We start from the raw sequence: 19,286 nt of genomic DNA on the forward strand, positions 1-19,286 counted from the left end.
CACCATGTTCACTTGCATATCACTACCAAAGTTAGAACTCTTCTGCTGCAGTTGATGATGACATCTTCATCTTAGAGCAAGGTGTCTCCTCTTGCCTTCAAAAAGGTACATTCTTCTCAATCAAGCATAATCCACTAGACCTATTTCCTAGACTTCTGTAATCAATTAATATTCGGACTAGGTAGCAAAATCTTTGGCAGATGTGCACAATCAATGTATCTCACCACATAAATGTGATTGTGTATATCTTCACATGCCCAATTACAGATAGTCTGAATATCAATTAATTCATACCTGGTGATGTAAATACTAATTTCTATATTTATGCCATATCAAGTTGATGATGTTGACTCTGCTCAGGTTGATGTAAGAGTTCTCACAATCTTCAAACCAAGACGCTCTCTCAACATGGTTAAATAATATAATGTATTGGATGAGCTTTGGTGGTACATTCAATTTGAGATGACAAAGTTTAAAGACCACACCCATTTACTTCATCCTGTACAAAATAGAGGATAATCTTACCTTGTGATAAGTACTGCAGTGTCAAAATGATGAGGATGGCTATCTTCTGCTGGATTCTGTGACTGCTGCCAAATGCAGAAATTACGTAGTGTCCTTGGGGCATCTGATGATATCTCAGGACCATCCTATAGTGAGAAGAGAAGGGATACAAGTGATCAAGAAAACAAGAGAGTGTAAAATAATATAATGGTTTTTATATTGAAAAAAAAAAGTTTTCAAATATTGTCATCATAATAATTTAACATGTGTACTACTACATAGATCATGCAATTTTATCCCAATTAATTGTTGAATGGATTGTATGTTTTTTATCTGCACTTTCTTACAGATCATTGTTTCAAAATTGTCATTCAGAATATGCAAGTTCATGCATGGTGAAAAGTTGCATTTTTCAAATATGGTTTTATCTGACATATAAAACAAAATTAAGTAATTCTGACTTACACATCCTCATGGTTCCGGCCGACTCACTGGCCAGACACACCAAGAATGCATTGGTTCATGTACCAGGTATTGATATTAACATTTTCTGATGCTTTTTTTTTTTGTCTTTTTAGAAATGCGAAAAGGTCATAAAAGAGGTGGGGTGTTTGCAAAACACTGAAAACAAGGATACACACATGAAAAATTTCTGTGTAAAGCTGAATTTATACTCTATCGCCAAGCAATTGCGATGCACCGCTTTTGGAAAAGCGATGGGCAATTGCCGGATTTTGCTATGCATCGCTTGTCACTTTTGCATTTATACTTATCACGACGATAGTGATTGCAGACGACAATTAGAATATTCTAAATACCACAAAATACATTTTAAGAACATCCACTGCTGTCAATAATTATTGCTTTGAATTAATTAATCACCAAAAGTTAATAATCAAGAAAAAGGTAAATTAGCAAAATAATAGATCCAGTTGGTTGTAAATGATTGGTTGATGCATTCACATGTCAAGCGATATCGTTCAAAGTTGAGCAAAAGTGACATCATTTTTGCCTTGGCGATTTGTGTATGCCAGCGCTTTGAAGCTACGCCAGATGAAATGCATGCACACTGACATCATTGCCACATAGGGTGAAAAATGGTATAGTTTAAAACTGCATTAAAGGGGCATTTCGTGATCCACAGCCTCATCCCCACTTTTCTCAAATAAATAAATGGATCTACATTCGGGTGAATCAAACTTAAACATGAGCCCAGAGTTGGAAAGTGAAAACTCTAAATAGTGTATCATTGTCCATGTTTGTCGGTTGTAGATCTGTGTGTGTAGTACACATGCGTGACTGTGAATACATAGAAGCATGCGTGCGTATGCTCAAAACCTACCTCATCTCGTTCTAGCACCAAAAGTTTGACAAGCACAATATTGATGTTATTTCCTATACTAGGGTCACGGAATATACGATTGACCTGCAAAGAAAGAAATACAAACAAATTCCAATTTTTATTTGCTTCTTGTACAAATCACCTGCAAAATAGAAATATTGTATTGTATTTGAAATAATAAACACCAACAAAGTTGTCAGGTATTATATCAATGATGTATTACAAGTTAAACTTTAGTACCCATTATACTAAAACTATTGTTTTTCACTCTACCTGTGAATTACTTTCAGACAGGGAAATGACATATTGAGTTTGAAAAGTACATTTAATGTTGAACTTGTCAGTCAACAAAAGACATGATGAATGGCATCTCTACCAGAGCTTAAATGAAATATCATCGGAAATCAGACATGAATAGTGCATTATAGCTTCAAAGAGCTAGATAGAGTTACTGACAAACTTGGTCTTTCAGTTCATAATTAAGTGATACATCATGACAACCATCATCACACATGGATTTTTTTTCAAATAACACAAAATCTGAAGTTAAAAATTAACTAACCAATCAATCACACTGTCAAAAGAATTATTATCTATTATTATTTTCTTTGTACTTTAAAAATAAGGTCTAACATTAATTTAAATGCAAAATAAACATTGTTCATCATAAATTTTGACCAATGTTAGGAACAAAATGTTAGTCTTTTCTTAATAATTAGATCACAATAATTGGTTCATATTAAAATCAATTATGTTGGTGACATTGATGTTGTTGTAATGTCACTAGAAACCTGAAACATAGAATCTGACATAAATGAACCCCTTCTATACCATTTCATAGAAGACCATATTTCAAACTGCCCAAGTTCCTAGAGAGAGTTGTTTGAAATGGACACCGGGTCAAGAAGAAGCTTAACATTTCTCTGAGATGGATTTGAGGTGACGAAGGCCACATCCCATTCTCACACTAGTCCTTCACATTAGGGGTAAAATGTACCACATCAATTCCTTTCCCTTCTACAGTATGCATCAATTTTTCCCCTTCCTCCCCAAGAAGATTTTTCCAACATCAAGTTCATCCAGGGAGCAAACTCTTAACAGAGAGACAGAGGGTTTGATTGTATTGCTGGCAGACCTACCGTGTGGTTTGTGTGTCTAGGATAGGGTTGGTGTGTTTGTTTATGGGATGCTGATTAACCAATAGGTCAAGCTCATTCATGAAGGGACTGGTCACAAAATTTGAATCATTTTGCTTTTAGCATTGCAGAGCTTGTCTGACATTTTGGATGGGGCACTAAGGAACATTTTTTTCAGAAAGGGCAAGTGCTGCCATAGTTTTCAAAAATATCATAAGGATACACATCCTATAAATTAGGGTCTATACAGAATTAAGAATTTGGCTTGTGAATGGATTGTGGAGCTGTAATTTCACAAATATTGGTATCTTTTGAGCAAAATAATGCAATGATATTATTTGCTCCATACAAAGAGTCTAAGAGCTAAGACAAGATGAAGCATTAATGGTTTATGGAGTGTCTGAAAAGAGGGAAAACATGATTGCCCTCACCCTCAACAACAGATGAGGGCCTTTGTTCTTGGGGTGGGGGAGTCATTTTAATTGTTTGGTTAAATAGTATATTGAACTGAGATTTGCTCTGTTGCAAAGGAATTTGTCACTGTTGTAAGTTGTTGTTTCATTCATGGCCTAAATTGTTTTCATGTCAAAGCAGATGTCTCACAGGATTGACTATCAAAGAGGTTGATCATCCTGAACTAAAAAAGTACATTACTAGACCTACAGGTGCGACAACACAAGACAATACACCTACATACAAGAAAATAGGCTCTAATTATTTTGGTACAGGTTCAATGCATATTGGACCTAGTATTATGTCTACTTTGCACTATTGCAATGTTTTCCAAACATCCTATTCATTGCTTCATTGTTACACTGATTCTGTGAACCACTGAACCAATACTCTTATTGAAATTCATAAGCACAAAAGAAAGAAAATCTTAACAATTCAAGATGATATTGGTTTGAATTATTCTTAACATTACGATAAAATGTGCTCGTCTTTAGCTTCATACATGTCATACACAATTTAAACAAATTTAATAAAATATCTACATGTATGATATTATTGTTTTGTAGCTATGACATTTTGATGTTTTTTAGCCATTTTGAATACACATATAAGGGTTTCTCTACCATGAGTCATTTGTGCTGAAATTACCTCCCATATCGGGACACTATCCCAGGTTAATCCATCTTCTTTATCCCGCAATACACATATTATGGGAAGGAACTTTGGCACAAATTGACCTCCGGTAGCGAAACCCTTAATCCGCATATTCAAAACATTCAGGTTGTGGTGGCTTGTTGAGACAGATAGGTACCAGTAATCTTATTGGTTTCATCTCCAAATGAATCAACTTAATTCTTATATCAATGGTAGATGCATTCCATCTGTGTTACTAACTACTCACAATAATATTTACATCTACGGTTGTTTTGACATTCTATTAAGTAAGTGATCCCCAAAATACCACAACAAAACAATATGTACCTTAATATTCAAAAGGAGTGATTTGGACACTACCATACAGTGTTTATCACTTCTGTTACCATGGTAACAAGAAACTTTTAGGATTACTAAGATAACCACATTTTGACATTTGTTACAGAAAATTAAAGGAAATTTAACCAACCATAGAAGTTGTGGCTACTATAAGAAGTAACTTTTTATTTGTTGGTTTTTTTTGGTTGTTTTTGTTTTCATTTATTATATCACACAGGAAATATGAATTCCTTCCAAATCAATACACCTTACCTCAAACATGCAGAAACAAAGTTTACAAATTTGACAAATGAGAAAATGTATTTCTATATTGGAAAATTCCATAACAAGCAATGAGCATAAAAGACCAAGTTCATTCCCGTAAGTATTACATTAATCCTACCATGGCTACCACAAAATACCACAAGGATAACCATTGCGCATGCATGAATCTCAGGTGGTGCAACAATGCAATCACCCTACATGCTATATGCTCAGGGAATTGCTGGCCGGGCCAGTGCAACCCCAGTGGCTACCGGTAGGTGATCGTAGCACACGAGGGGTCTAAGGATTGAATCATGGGGGTAACAAGTGACTTCTTTGTTCATCTTCTCTCCTTTTTCGTTCCTTCTTATAAAACTTCCGATAGTAAAAATCAGTGTTCAGTGTTAGGGTTAAAGTAATGATTTTTTCATCAATGCCTTCACATAACTTACCAATGCTACTAATGTGAGTATATAATGCTGTACATTTCTGTCGTGGTGCTGTACCATTTTACTATCAGCCACAACCATAAGTTCTACAAAGCGCTCATATGATATGTAGCGTTTACTTCTATGGTGTGCATCACCCTCTGTGCTGCCATTAAAAACAATTGATGATTTTTCTAATAATTCCTTTTCTTTTAATCTGTAAAAGAACAAAAACATAAATATTGTAAGGTAATGGAGCCAAATATGTTTGATCTCTCGAATGACCATCAATGCCTGGTTGATCCTGGGACAGAAAGAGTCCTGGGAGAAGAGTCCAATATTTTTGTTTCATCTGAAATATGCGTGGAATTAGTGTATTGGATTGTGATCAGATCTTCAACTGAATTTGAAATAATGCATTTGTATCAGGGCATGAAAATAAGAATTTCCAAATTCTTTTTTCTTGAGATCAAAATTGTTCACTTGATTAGTTGGGCAGGGACTAGTTTAATATTGCCTTTGAAATATGGAAGCTTTCATCAACAAATCATTTTCAATGTTCAGTATTACAACAGAAGCACCCACTATAGTATTTTAACTCAGCGAATCATTGATGTCAACACGCTGAGGCATTTTTTTCGCAAGCACATCTAAAAATTGCAAGCACTTTCAACAAATGCTCACGATTTGAAGGTGCAGTCAATGATATGCGCACTGATGTCATTTACTCATCAAGAGTAAAATACTTCAGAGGCCTGTTGTTTTCATTCATTGTATTTTCTAGGAAAGAAAACTTTTTCTTTTTGAGTCAGGTAGCACGTCAAGCTAACTGTTACCTTAAAGGAAATACTATGATGCAAATCTGGCAACTAGGAATGCTACTAGTGCTCCTCCCTATTAGTAATGTTATTATGGCACATCTTACCTTTGTGAAATACTGTTAAAAAGCCCTGATACACCTGTACCAAGGGAATTTTTTCCATTCCATCTTTCATTGATATTGTTGTGATGTAAATGGTGTTTATTTTGTGCAAAATCTTCATCTGCAATGAGGGGAAAAAGAAAGGGCATATGTTAGCTTTAATCAACAGAAGTAAATTTAAGTTTTAAGTTCTGCAAATGCAACAACCAACATCAACTTCAATTTCTTTTGAAGTTAGAACAGGACACTGCGGCAGTAGATCTTAACAGTACAGTTACAATTTCTCTCATTCTGTTCACATCATGTGCACTATAATTTGGATACAATGCAATTGTTTGGATTTGTAACATCAACACTCCATATAAATGTGAGTACATGGATGAATATGTTTTTGGGGACTTTAACTACTAGTGACACTAATTATGACTTATGCCAAAATATATTTTAATTGCCACGTTTATTACTGGGCAGATTTACAAAAGTTGTGATTATAGCACACACCACTACTAGAAATGACAGTCTTGACACACATACTTCATGAAGTTCATAGTACTCTTGTCTGGATATTATACATTAACAAATATTGAATATGTACCAAAATATGGAACAATGAAATGAATGATATATGACTACTCAAGTGAGAAGCATAAGCATAGATACTGGAAAGGTTTATTAAAATAGCAAACAGCAAGGTCCAAATCAGAAGTCAACTTTGTCCAAAGTGGAAATGTAAAACCAAGAATCCCTGGGTGGTTACAGATTTAAGGCAAATGTGAAGGGTAAATAAATAATTAACAGTTATTTTGGGAATTTTAGTAAGCATTTAGTGTTTGGTCAAAACTTGGATGTATTTATTGACATACATAAAAAATCTTCAAGTCGGCCTCAAATGCTCAGATGTGGTCCTGCCCTATGGGTCTATTGATATAGATCTACAACCAAATACAAAACCTTGTAAAAAGTTGTATATTTACCTGAGCTATTATCATGGAAACTTGTTGTTTTCACAAGGAATTGTTATGACAGATCTGATACACTAGCACCTATGGGCATCTTAAACCTACAACTAGAGCGGTTCTCGGCTTTCGCGGTTCTCGGCATTCGCGGTTCTCGGTAGTGTGGGTTGGTCCGTATGTGACGTTTCTGTTCAGAACTTTGTGTGACCCTTCCCCCCCCAGAAAAAAATCATCCGCCACCACTGGTTATAACAAGGGCCTTGTAAATGCAACTGGTGAGACAGAGCCTCGAATGACGTTTGTGTTTTCAGTCTGATTTCAGTTCCCTAACAGGTACAAAGTTTACGCATTATCATTAGGCCTACCAAGTATTGTATGTCCTATAATCTCTTATGTATGACATGGATCTTTACCATGATTGTGCAAGCCAAAAAAATATCATTTCAATACCCCAAACATGCGTTAAAAAAGACCATGTTTTACACATGCAACCTCAAGTTTAGACATATAATTTAATTTTCCTAAACCCTCATGCACGGAAAAATCATGCATACACCATTGGTTATGACAAGGGCCTTTTAGGGTGCACACCAGTAAATAACCCCCACTGACTTTCTGTACAGACATGGGCCGGAAAACAACTCAGTTCTTCAAAACTTCCCTTTCTGCAAGCAGAAGGTCAGATGACGACATCCATTGTAAAAATTAATATATGGATTTCAGGATTTTTTTCCAGAAATATTGTAAAAGTTCAACCTATAACCCATACAGCTAACGCCACCTCACAAACAGCTTGGTGTTTCTGAAATGTAACACATTTTGAAAGTCGTCATAAAAAGTCGGATCCTGCTAAATTTACACAGACAATCTAATTTACAGGCCTAAATGATGATTAAATATGAATCAGGGCCTAATAGTTGCCTTTTAAGCCTTTTCTAATGCATTACATTAAGTCATATTGCACATTTCCTCGTTTCAAATACTGTTGTTTTCCCTTCCAGGGTGTAGCTAGACTTCTCCGTACTCCACTTGCCATTATTTAATTTCAAATTATATACTTTTTTAAACGTACTAACGTAGTTCTTTATTTTTGTTTCTGTGAATATCATCCGAAAAGTAGGCCTCCTGCACATTATGATTTTGCCTTGCTTTATTTAACTCTTTACTGGGGTGCATGCTCTCTGCTGGTTTTTTTCATGTTCCTCTTATCATTATTGACAAGATAGCACCTGCTGTCGCTGTTTATTTATTTAGCCTAAATTATTTCTTTACTTGTGTTTTTAGATTTTGAAGTTTATATCATGATAGCACACGCTATGTTTTTATACCAACCGCGTTTTCTTTTTGAAAACAGTTCTTGTTTCAAATCCTGGTCCGCAATGTCAACATTCAGTTCGTTCATAAAATATGGCTATTTATTTATGTCGCGTGTTAAGTAGTTCTTTATTTTTTGCTAGAAGTGTATAAATATCATCAGACACCTGTCACATTTTTATGTATGATTGTTCATTATCTAATCTTAAAATATATAATTCTTTAAACTTATTTCTTTTTTTCTGTTTCAGTGAATATCATCCGAAAAGTAGGCCTCTACACATTATGATTTTCCTTGTTTTATTTAAACTCTTTATTGAGGTACATGTTCCTCTTATCGTTATTGACAAGTCATCACATGCTGTACGCTGTTTATTTATTTCGCCCTCATTTTCTTTACTTTTGTTTTTAGATCTTTAGTTCTTTATTTTTGTTTCTGTGAATATCATCCAAAAGTAGGCCTTCTGCACATTATGATTTTTCCTTGCTTTATTTAACTCTTTACTGGGGTGCATGCTCTCTGCTGTTTTTTTTCATGTTCCTCTTATCATTATTGACAAGATAGCACCTGCTGTACGCTGTTTATTTATTTCGCCCTAAATTATTTCTTTACTTTTGTTTTTAGATTTTGAAGTTGATATCATGATATCACACGCTATGTTTTATACCAACCGCACTGTCTGGTAAAAGACAGTTCTTGTTTTAAATCCTGAATACAATGTCAACATTCAGTTCGTTCACCTCACAATGCGGTGCGATGTTATATAACTGTATATATTGCAGGGTTGCCAAACCCGCGATGTAATAGGCCTAGGTCAATAGGATGAGTTTTGAAGATTTTCCTCGCGACAATTTCCTGTCCTATAGACACCAATTGATGGTTAAGAAAAATATTGCATGACTTCTCAACATTGGCTTACGCGACTTCTGGTAGTTTTTATATCTCATAGAAACCAACGGTTGATAAAAAAAAAAATATTGGGCGACTTTTCAATGATTTGACCCGCGGTTTGCCCTCATTTGTTTGGCAACCGTGGTCTGTGTTAAGTGAATATATTTCGGTAAGAAAATAATTATCATAGACCATGTAGACAGAACGGACAATAGTCATAGGCGCTCTCCTCCATTTTGAGAAATATACTTTTACACACACACTACATTTATAATTAAAATGATCAGCCTTAAAGTTTTACCTTTTAGTGGGTTAAGCCAAACCTAAGTGGATGAAATATATCAATTGATGGTTAAGAAAAATATTGCATGACTTCTCAACATTGGCTTACGCGACTTCTGGTAGTTTTTTATCTCATAGAAACCAACGGTTGATAAAAAAAATATTGGGCGACTTTTCAATGATTTGACCCGCGGTTTGCCCTCATTTGTTTGGCAACCGTGGTCTGTGTTAAGTGAATATATTTCGGTAAGAAAATAATTATCATAGACCATGTAGACAGAACGGACAATAGTCATAGACGCTCTCCTCCATTTTGAGAAATATACTTTTACACACACACTACATTTATAATTAAAATGATCAGCCTTAAAGTTTTACCTTTTAGTGGGTTAAGCCAAACCTAAGTGGATGAAATATAAATCAACACTTCTGGCACTGATTGGTTTCCGTAGTTGTTATATGGAATACGAGCTGTCTGTAGCTACAAAATTGTCTGCAAATCGGCTTTTGCCGGGCCTCTCTTTTTCGGCGTTTTTCTCATTAAATTAGGGTCCCGTTCAAATAAAAAATAAACTGGTGTCTAGATGTAATCACAGTTAACACACCAGGAAAATTATAGAATATACAACAACCTAGTTACACCTGTAGACTGCGAACAAACATGCACCTGGCCAGACCTGGCCGTAAAACAAAGTGTTCTCCCTACGGATACCCTTAAGGGTCACACAACAAGGGAAACTCATATTAAAATGACCAATGGAATCAAGGGCTAAACCAGGATTTTGAAGTTGACACCTATATTGTCCATCCCATATAGAACTAGATGGACACAAAGTGACACATTTGGTTTTGGTAAAATCGGCCTGCTCTGTCAAATAACCCAACATTTTGGGTCAAACACATGCAGCAAAATACATGTAGGCCTAGGAATGACCTCAAAGTAATGACAAATCAAAAGTCAAAAAGATGTTACTTATGTATACTGTTTTCATTTGCCATTCGTTTAATGTTTAGAACAGAAATAAATCCTTTATCATGTTTATACATTTTTCATGTTGAGGTCACCCTGAAATTGTTCATGACCTATAATTGACCTTATATACTAGATGTCAAGTAGGATTCTGAATTTTTGGTCCTGGATGATAGACAAGTTGATCTAAACAAACTCTTATTGCACTGAAATATGCTTAATTTAACATGTTTGATGCATGGCATTAATCCATGCATAGCAGTTCTGGCCATAGTACAGTAAAACCTCATTATAACGAAATCTGATACAAGAAAAACCCTGTTATAAAGAAGTATTTTTCCAGATCCAAGATACAAAATTCTTTTGTTATTTATTGTTTTTACAACCCTGATATAACGAAATTTGGATATAAAGAAGTAATTTCTGTCTCTGACAACTTCGTTATAATGAGTTTCCACTGAATAGTCCTGGCCATAGTAGAAGGATGGGCCTCATGGAAAGGATACCTTAAATCATCCACAGAATGAGTAACCCAGGCAAAAGAAGAAATAAAACAAACAAACAAACAAACAAAATGGTTCTCAGTAATACATGTAGCCTATTTCCTGGAGAATTCAACATGCATTTCACTGGGACCAAGCCTTCAGCTCAACAAGAGTCATTGTTGTCATGGTTGCAGCCAAATTGTCAGTCGCATAGATCTAACTGGTTTTACATACAGAGGTATATAAAGTTTACTACCATTCATGTTAAACAATGGTACTCAAAAGATTGCTCAATATTAATTTTCCATGACCGGGTATTTTTTATGAAGAAGACCCTTGAAAATTTAATTATGGTGTCATATCATCCTAAATGTATTAATTATAGGATTACTGTACTAACAGTTCCACAACTTAACTTAAATCCTAAAATTCGTTGTGAGTAATTGAATGACTAGACTATGGATCAATTCATGCCCTCATACAATGGATGACAAATTGGGTGATTAATTTGCAGCTTTCCATTCCAACGGCAGTAACACATTTATGCAGGCGTCACTCTGCAGCCTGGACCCACCCTCCTCAGGTCATCACCTTTCTTCACCTGAGCCAATTATTTGTAACGTCAGGATTTCACCATCACTTCACATACTTTACAAAAAGCAAAGGCAAAGCATCACTCTTATCAGCAAATGTGTTAGTCCAGGCTTCACCCTTTGAAATATTTCCATAGGTGAGGCTTCACTTTTGTGAACCAACTATCATTGGGGATTTATAGGAAGCATGGCGACAGGTAGTGGATACGATGTCACATCACCAGAAAACACAAATTACTAGTCAAAGCTTCACACCTTTCATGATTTGTAATAGGTAAAGCTTCACCCAATGAAGAACAAAGAACGTCAGGACTTCACTACAACAACAAATAGGTCAGGGTCAGGCTTAGGCGTCTAATAGACGTCTATATTTGGTGACCTCTGAGGAGGGTGGGTCCAGGATGCAGAGTGATGCTTGCATTAATAGATAAAGAAATTATCATTATCACCTATGGTGTGCTCACACAAGTAATCCATTGATCATACTCAGCAAAAATCATCAATCTAGCGCAATCACTTCATTATCATTAATCTAGGTGCTTTGAAAACACTTGTTTCTTGCTTTCAACCCATTATCCTATTAAGTGTAATCCATTAGGTATACTGACTACACCAGTAACCAAAGTATGTTACTGTCTACAACTTGACTTTGTTTGTACAAACAGTACAAATGTACTTCTGTAAATGTTGTTCATATAAATGGGGTGTCTGTAGCTAGAGAGCTTCAGTAACTTGGAAACAAATGTAGACCATTTCACTTGGGAAAAAAACTTATATAGCCATAAATATTATTTCAGTGTTTCACAAGCTCTGTATTGTTTAATCAGACTCAGATCCTTGATTTTAAATATTTCAGTATCATTTGGAGCATAACTCTGAAATAACTCTGTGATGAACAGAATGCTTAGATGCAGCAGCATACCAGCAGTCACCATTACTTCATAATCATTGCAAACACCAGCTTATACATGCAAATAGACTTTGTTGCAGTCAGAGAGAACCCTCCTGTTTGCTGAGCTCTTGATAGCAAAACAAACCATGTTGCCACAAAAATATCAGCTTCCTGTTTTCTTTGTTAATCAAATTGAATCTTAACACAACCTCCTTGTATATAAACACACTGTGGTACTACATTTCCAAATTGAACATTCTAATCTGTGGAATGTACACTCTTCTTGATATTGCTTATGAATACATTATGCGGTCCATCATCTTTGGATATGCAGAAACATTTTCAACTCCTTTATTTACCTTATTGCTACAAGCTGATCAAAGATTCTGTAATCAATTGCATAGTCTACTAATGAATGCTGGAATAAGGCAACAAGCAATCATTTTCTTGGTTTGTTCAAAGGCTGATTAAATTATTTGTGTCTGAACTTTATGTGAAATACTTCACCAAACCAAATGATCATGCTCAGATTGGCAAGCCTAATTAGAGTGGCTATGAATGCTATCTATATTGGGTATATAGCAAGATAAAGATGATCCAACCAGTCCACTTCACCATATCCCCCGCCCTGATCAGTCTTCACAGTCACTCTTGCAAACTATTGTATTTTCATCACCAAACCATTCCATTTTAGGCCTACTGGCTACATTGTGCCTGATGTGTTTACAAGGATGTGCTTCCACCCACTTCATCATGTTCCAAGGGAAACAGAAGATCAAAAGGGTATGCCACAAAAGGGTCAGCATGATGAGAGATCTGCATCTCATGGAGTTCACAAACACCGATGTGAAATGATACAGTTTCTATTTTTGAAATATCAACTTCATTCAATGATCATAGACATCTTATGTATTCCTTCTCCATCATGGAAACATTGATGTAGTATAAACAGTCCGGTCCGACTGCCTGATCAGGAAGTACTGCCGAATCAGGCAGCATGTTGCAGAGACAGGCAACACAGGCTTTGGTAACCCTTCCGAATTTGACAGACTTAGGACTAAATTGTACATGGTGATTTTATAAAAGATTGGTGGAAATTTTACTTTGACACACATAAGCTACATGTAAGTTGACAATTTTTCACAGGGCGAAAAAAAAATTCCACCGGGAGGAAAATAATGTAAAATAATAACAAACAATTTCTAACGATTTTTTAAAAATTTGATTCAAATATGCAAATTAACTTTATTTTAACCAAAATTGATGAAAAAATACTACTACCGTATTGGTCCGAGTATAGTCCCACCCGCTTTTTATGTGAAATTTTTCACAATTGGGGTGGGATTATACTCAATTTCAAAAAAAAAAAATTTTTTTATTTTTTTAAGTTTATTTTTTCGGTTTTGAGTGTCCCTGGACCTAGACCTAGATGCTAGGATCATTCATGGTTGACCTAAAAAAAAAAAAAAAAAAAAAAAAAAAATTTTCAAGATATTTTGTATTTTTTTGAATATGAAAAGATACTTTGTTTTCATGAATACTCTAAATGATTTCAAAATGCATTTTGAAAATTAATAAATATCTTGAAAAATTTTTTTTTTTTTTTTTTTTTTAGGTCAACCATGAATGATCCTAGCATCTAGGTCAGGTCCAGGACACTCAAACCGAAAAAAAAAAAAAAAAAAAAAAATTTTTTACAATTCTGAAATTTTTCAAAAATGGGAGTGGGATTATACTCGAGCATGGGACTATACTCGGACGAATACGGTAATTGTACATCCATTGATAATTTTATATATTTTACCTACTTCTTTACTCTAAACCAAGAAATAACGGTATATTAAAAGATGCTCTATTTGAAATAGAGCATTGCATTGTGGATACCATGCTGCCTGACTCGGCAACATGCTGCCTGATTTGGCAGTATTTCCTGATCAGGCAGTCAGACCGGACTGATAAATGAAGCCAATAAACGTGTTATTGCAGCCTCTGGGTCTCATCTTTTGTCTGCTTCATCTGATCTCAATGTTTCACCACCATCTTTGTCATCCTCAAAATATACCCATGACTACCTATACCACTGACACAGGTGTTTTCTCTTAAGATCTTTGGACCACTGAGAAACTTACAACTCATTTGAATATTAAAATCACAGTCGGCAAAATAAAATGAAATGGTCGGCTCCAAAAAGTAGTGCAAAACTCTTTTTTAAAGAAAGAAATTAATAATTAATAAGTTAATTTTAAAAGACACAATGACACATCACTTACTGCTGCTCTTTTATTTTTTCCTCATTTCTTTTACAGTTGTCTCATTTTGTGGCTTTAGGGGTAAAACTTTTGTCTGATACAAAAGGGGGATAGGCCTCCCAAAATAGATCAAATTCATAGCCTAATTATTTCAATGTGTATGAAAAAGCAGATAAGCATGGTATTCCATGCGAAATATGAGAAATGAGTTGACTATTTACCTAGCTGGGGGGTTTTCAACCCCCGAGCTAGGTACTGTTTTGCTATCCGATTCTTCTTTCTTTCTTCTTCTTCTTCTTCTTCTGGCAACAAACTTCAAAATACTTCTCCTCCTACATATTACACCCTACAATTACGTAACTTGCACATATGTATCGGCTATATCCAGTACCCATAGGTTGCAAACAGAATTGGGATCAAAGGTCATTAAAGGGGCATTTTTGGTATATAACCAAATACCTTCAAAATGCTTCTTCTGCCACATATTACATATCACAATGACGTCACTTACACATGTGCATCGGCTTTACCCAGCGCCCACCACTTGCACACAGAATTGGGGTCAAAGGTCATTAAGGGGGTAAAATCTTGCAATTGTATTATCTGGACATCTGTAAGGGGTATGGGGCTCAAACTCAGTAACAACAAATCTCATGACCAGGGGAACATTTTGCTGGGGTCTGGGGTCAAATCTTATAATTTCATTTTCTGGATATCTGTAAGGGGTATGGGGCTCAAACTCAGTGACAACAAATCTCATGACCAGGGGAACATTTTGCAGGGGTCAGGTCAAAGGTCATACAGAGGTCAAATCTTAGAAATGTATTTTCTGGACATCTGTAAGGGGTACGGGCTCAGACTCGGTGACAACAAACTTGATGACCAGGGGAACATTTTTGGAAAATTTTGCAGGGGTCAGGTAAAAGATCATCTGGGATCAAATCTTAAAATTGCATTTTCTGGACATCTGTAAGGAGTACGGGAATCAAACTCGGTGACAACAAACCTCATGACCAGGGGAACATATTTGGAACATTTTGCAGGGGTCAGATACCTCCACAACACCAACACGCCCCAGCTAGGTGTGTGGTCTATGACCACCATTTGCCACTAGTTCCAGGTTATAAACTTTTGAGGAAGTTACCCAGTGGGCAAAGTGTGTATTGATAAAAAAAAAACTGGAAGCATATCAGCCAGCAGTACATGCACAGTATGCCACTGGATGAAACCCCCAGTTTGCTCCTCTTCCTATTTATTTGTCAGTGACCTGGGTAAAGTTTTGTTTAGTCTGATCATCAGCAGTAGTATGGTCTGATTGTCTATGGATAATGTCTGGTCAGGTGATCACACCATGAAAAGTTGCTCTTTACATAGGATAGCCACTTTTAAATACTGTCCTATGGATAGCTGCTTTGTAAAGAACGATAGGAGATAAAGATGTGAAATTCAAACTGCATATTAAATTTAGAAGGTCTAAATTTAGGAAAAACATGTTAACTAACCCTAACCCAACCCATGGTTTTTTTGCTATTGGAAGGGACAGAAGAAACAAAAAAGGAGAGAGAGAAGATGAACAAAGAAGTCACTTGTACCCCCTGGATTACAAGAACCTCAAACCCCTCGCATGCAACACAAAAGATCAAGGACCTGTAGCCACAGAGGTTACGCTGGTCCAGGCGCAATATTTTTTTCCGTAGTTAACATTTGAATAGGAGAAACTTAAATAAGTTTCCCAACCCTAATTCTAACCCTAACCCTAATTCTAACCCTAACCCTAATTCTAACCCTAATAAGGTTGTGTGGGACACCACATATACAGTTGCTTAAACAGGCTTCCTATTCAAATGTTAACTACGGAAATATAATTCGCGGCCTGGCCAGCGATTCCCTGGGTATATATGACTTAGGCTGATTGCATCATAGATTGCATCATCGCATCATGTGGAATGCATGCATGTGCAGTAGGCTTGTTATCGACACATGATTTCTAATTCAACACTTCGTCGGGAAAAAAACACGACAATCGACACGTGTCGAAACTCGTAATGAGATTTTAAAATGCTGAAAAACATCAATAGATAAGCTTAAAATCATGCCGATATGAGTTACGATTGCCGACTTCCGGTGTAAACATACTTCCTGGTTTGTTCTACTTCCGGGTTCGGGTCAACTTTTTGACTTTCCACTGAAAACATGATCGTACAGTAAGCTTATTCGGACAAAATAGCATGGAAATTTCTTTTTTTCCCTTTTTGATATGTGTCGTAAAGTGTCGAAAAAGGACAATTTATTTTGACATGTCGGATTTAGGGTCACATCGATGATAATACGACACATACGACAGTCGATAATAGGCCTAATGTGCAGTGGTTTTATAAATAGTGAGCTTTATTGAGACTTGGTTGGATTATTAAAGACCTATTTGCTGGTTTTTGGTAACATAAGAACAGCATTTTTAACAAAAGTGTGAAACTGATTTCAAACTATTTATACTTCAGAAGTAAAATCTTCGCTATCCTGAAGTTATCCTTTGAAATCTGCATTGACAACCTCAAGCAATCATCAACTTAATTTTTTGATTCAAAAGTTGACAGTTTTCTTGCAATCTTTTGCCAGTTCACTCCAATGATTGATAAGGTAATTATCCATAATTATTCTTATCCTTTGAACAAATAATATAAATTCATATTATTTCTATGCCAAAATACAAGCTAATTTTTTTGAACATTTTGTACATTTGAGGCCAAACTTCAACTTGAGAATACTGAACTAAAACAATAATACCACATATTGCATTTATAACACAACTTATAACATATCTGTGTGCAATGGAGGACACCTTTATCATGTTTATAGTGTAGCATTCCATGACCAGTTTATAACACTGAATGCTACACTATAAAGGTGCCCTCCATTGCACACAGATACATTTAGGATTAGGAGTTCATAACAAAGAAATATTAAAGTGAAAAGCTAATTAATCATTAGGCCTATATTAAAATTGAGCCTTCTTTGCATTCCTTTTTGATAAACATAAAAACACAACACATCCATAGTGACCACTGCACTGTGCCCAGTTACCTTTTTTCTTGGGGCGTCGCGGTTTTAGGATGTGAGCGGTTTGAGCAATTAGAACACATTGATGTAGCATACAGCACTCGAATACTATCTTTCAATGTTATGAACACATATTAAGCATTCTTTTGTTGTTCCGAACTTAGCACTGTAGACACTCAAAGCAAGAATTACACAAAATTCACTTATCCGGATTTTTCACTATCCGGCCAATCCTTGGTCCCATCATGGCTGGATAAGAGAGGCTGGAATGATGTATAATTATACTTTTTCAAAAAGTACATTGAAGACCTGCAAAAAAGTTATTATTTGTTTGTGCCATCTACAATCATGTTGATTTTTTTTTTTTTTATTTGGTTGCTTGGTGGATAAATTTTGTTGGTGTTTGGTGGAGATGCTTGTTAAATCATAGTTTATGGACAAAAACACCAAGTATATTCTTTTAAGTTTTCACCAATACAAGTCACCACTCACAAGTGAGTTTGACCACTGTGGTCTGACTGAGCCATGTTTTACCAGCTGCATATTCACCAATACATAACATGGCGATTAGTGACCATTTCCGAAACTAAGTTATTCCAACAATTAACAGAGTATTCAACATGTTCAACCACTTAACAACACTAGTTAGCAAACTATACTGTTTCAAGTTAATTATCCAATCTGTTTTTATTTTTACGATTTTCAAAAGTTAATTACTCAGAAACGGAGTTATTCGGTTCCTGCACACACATATCATTACCACTATCTGACTGATTTCCAGGGTCCTGATCCATTGTTCAACAGACAGGTCTTTTGTAGGCATAAAGTAATCAATCATAGATATGATAATTTTGAATCTGTTTTGCATGGATGCCACTGACAATACTTGTAGTAAGAAGCAGATCTATACCAAATTAAAAGTTGCTGCTGCTGCATATATCCTCATTTAAAACCAACAAGATATAGCCATAGACCATGGTCTATGATATAACTGATGCTTCACCAAGCACAAACAAGCATTTTTAATTTACAGGGCCGGAGACCATTATACCAATGCATTAGACCATGCATCACCATCATCTTTTAGTTCTCTTTCAAGACCAAAACTACTCACATAATTACTTCCCTTCCTTTGACCACAGATTTGACAGCCGGACAGACAACCACAGACATCACAAATAGGAGATGAAATATTGAGTTATATCAGTTCTTTTTGTTGAGATATGGATCTTCATTAAATTTCCTTTTTGTCCAAACAAGTAATTTATTTGAATGCTTCTCCACATCAAAAACAAAATACGAATGCAGACTAAGTAACAAAACAGAAAAATATCAGTCCATCAAAGACAATATAACTAATTACACTTAAATAACTCATATTATGAGATATTAAATAACTCGTATTTATGAGATAATAACTAATCATTAACTGATTGGTAAATTTAATCAAATTACCATATGCCCTATACTTATTTAATATCATTAATGTCACCCATACACAAAATACATGCTGTGAAATAGGACACATTCAAACACAAAAATACAAGGCCTAACCCAACTAATACTTTACAATAT

The 19,286-nt window shown here is 35.5% G+C and overlaps 1 protein-coding gene across 2 annotated transcripts in view; it reads right to left on the minus strand.

Moving 5' to 3' along the window:
* The window catches only part of LOC140148974 (A disintegrin and metalloproteinase with thrombospondin motifs 9-like), a 226,981-nt gene that overhangs the window by 143,450 nt on the left and 64,245 nt on the right, over positions 1 to 19,286 (minus strand). For both annotated transcript variants that reach the window (XM_072171087.1, XM_072171086.1), the window contains exons 4-7: positions 6,025 to 6,142; positions 5,124 to 5,316; positions 1,847 to 1,930; positions 526 to 650 (exon numbers count right to left, since the gene is read on the minus strand). In XM_072171087.1, coding sequence (XP_072027188.1) covers positions 526 to 650; positions 1,847 to 1,930; positions 5,124 to 5,316; positions 6,025 to 6,142 — 520 coding nt within the window. The remainder of the gene's footprint in view (positions 1 to 525; positions 651 to 1,846; positions 1,931 to 5,123; positions 5,317 to 6,024; positions 6,143 to 19,286) is intronic.

This window comes from Amphiura filiformis, chromosome 3 (assembly GCF_039555335.1).
Source record: "Amphiura filiformis chromosome 3, Afil_fr2py, whole genome shotgun sequence".
Lineage (NCBI taxonomy): Eukaryota > Metazoa > Echinodermata > Ophiuroidea > Amphilepidida > Amphiuridae > Amphiura > Amphiura filiformis.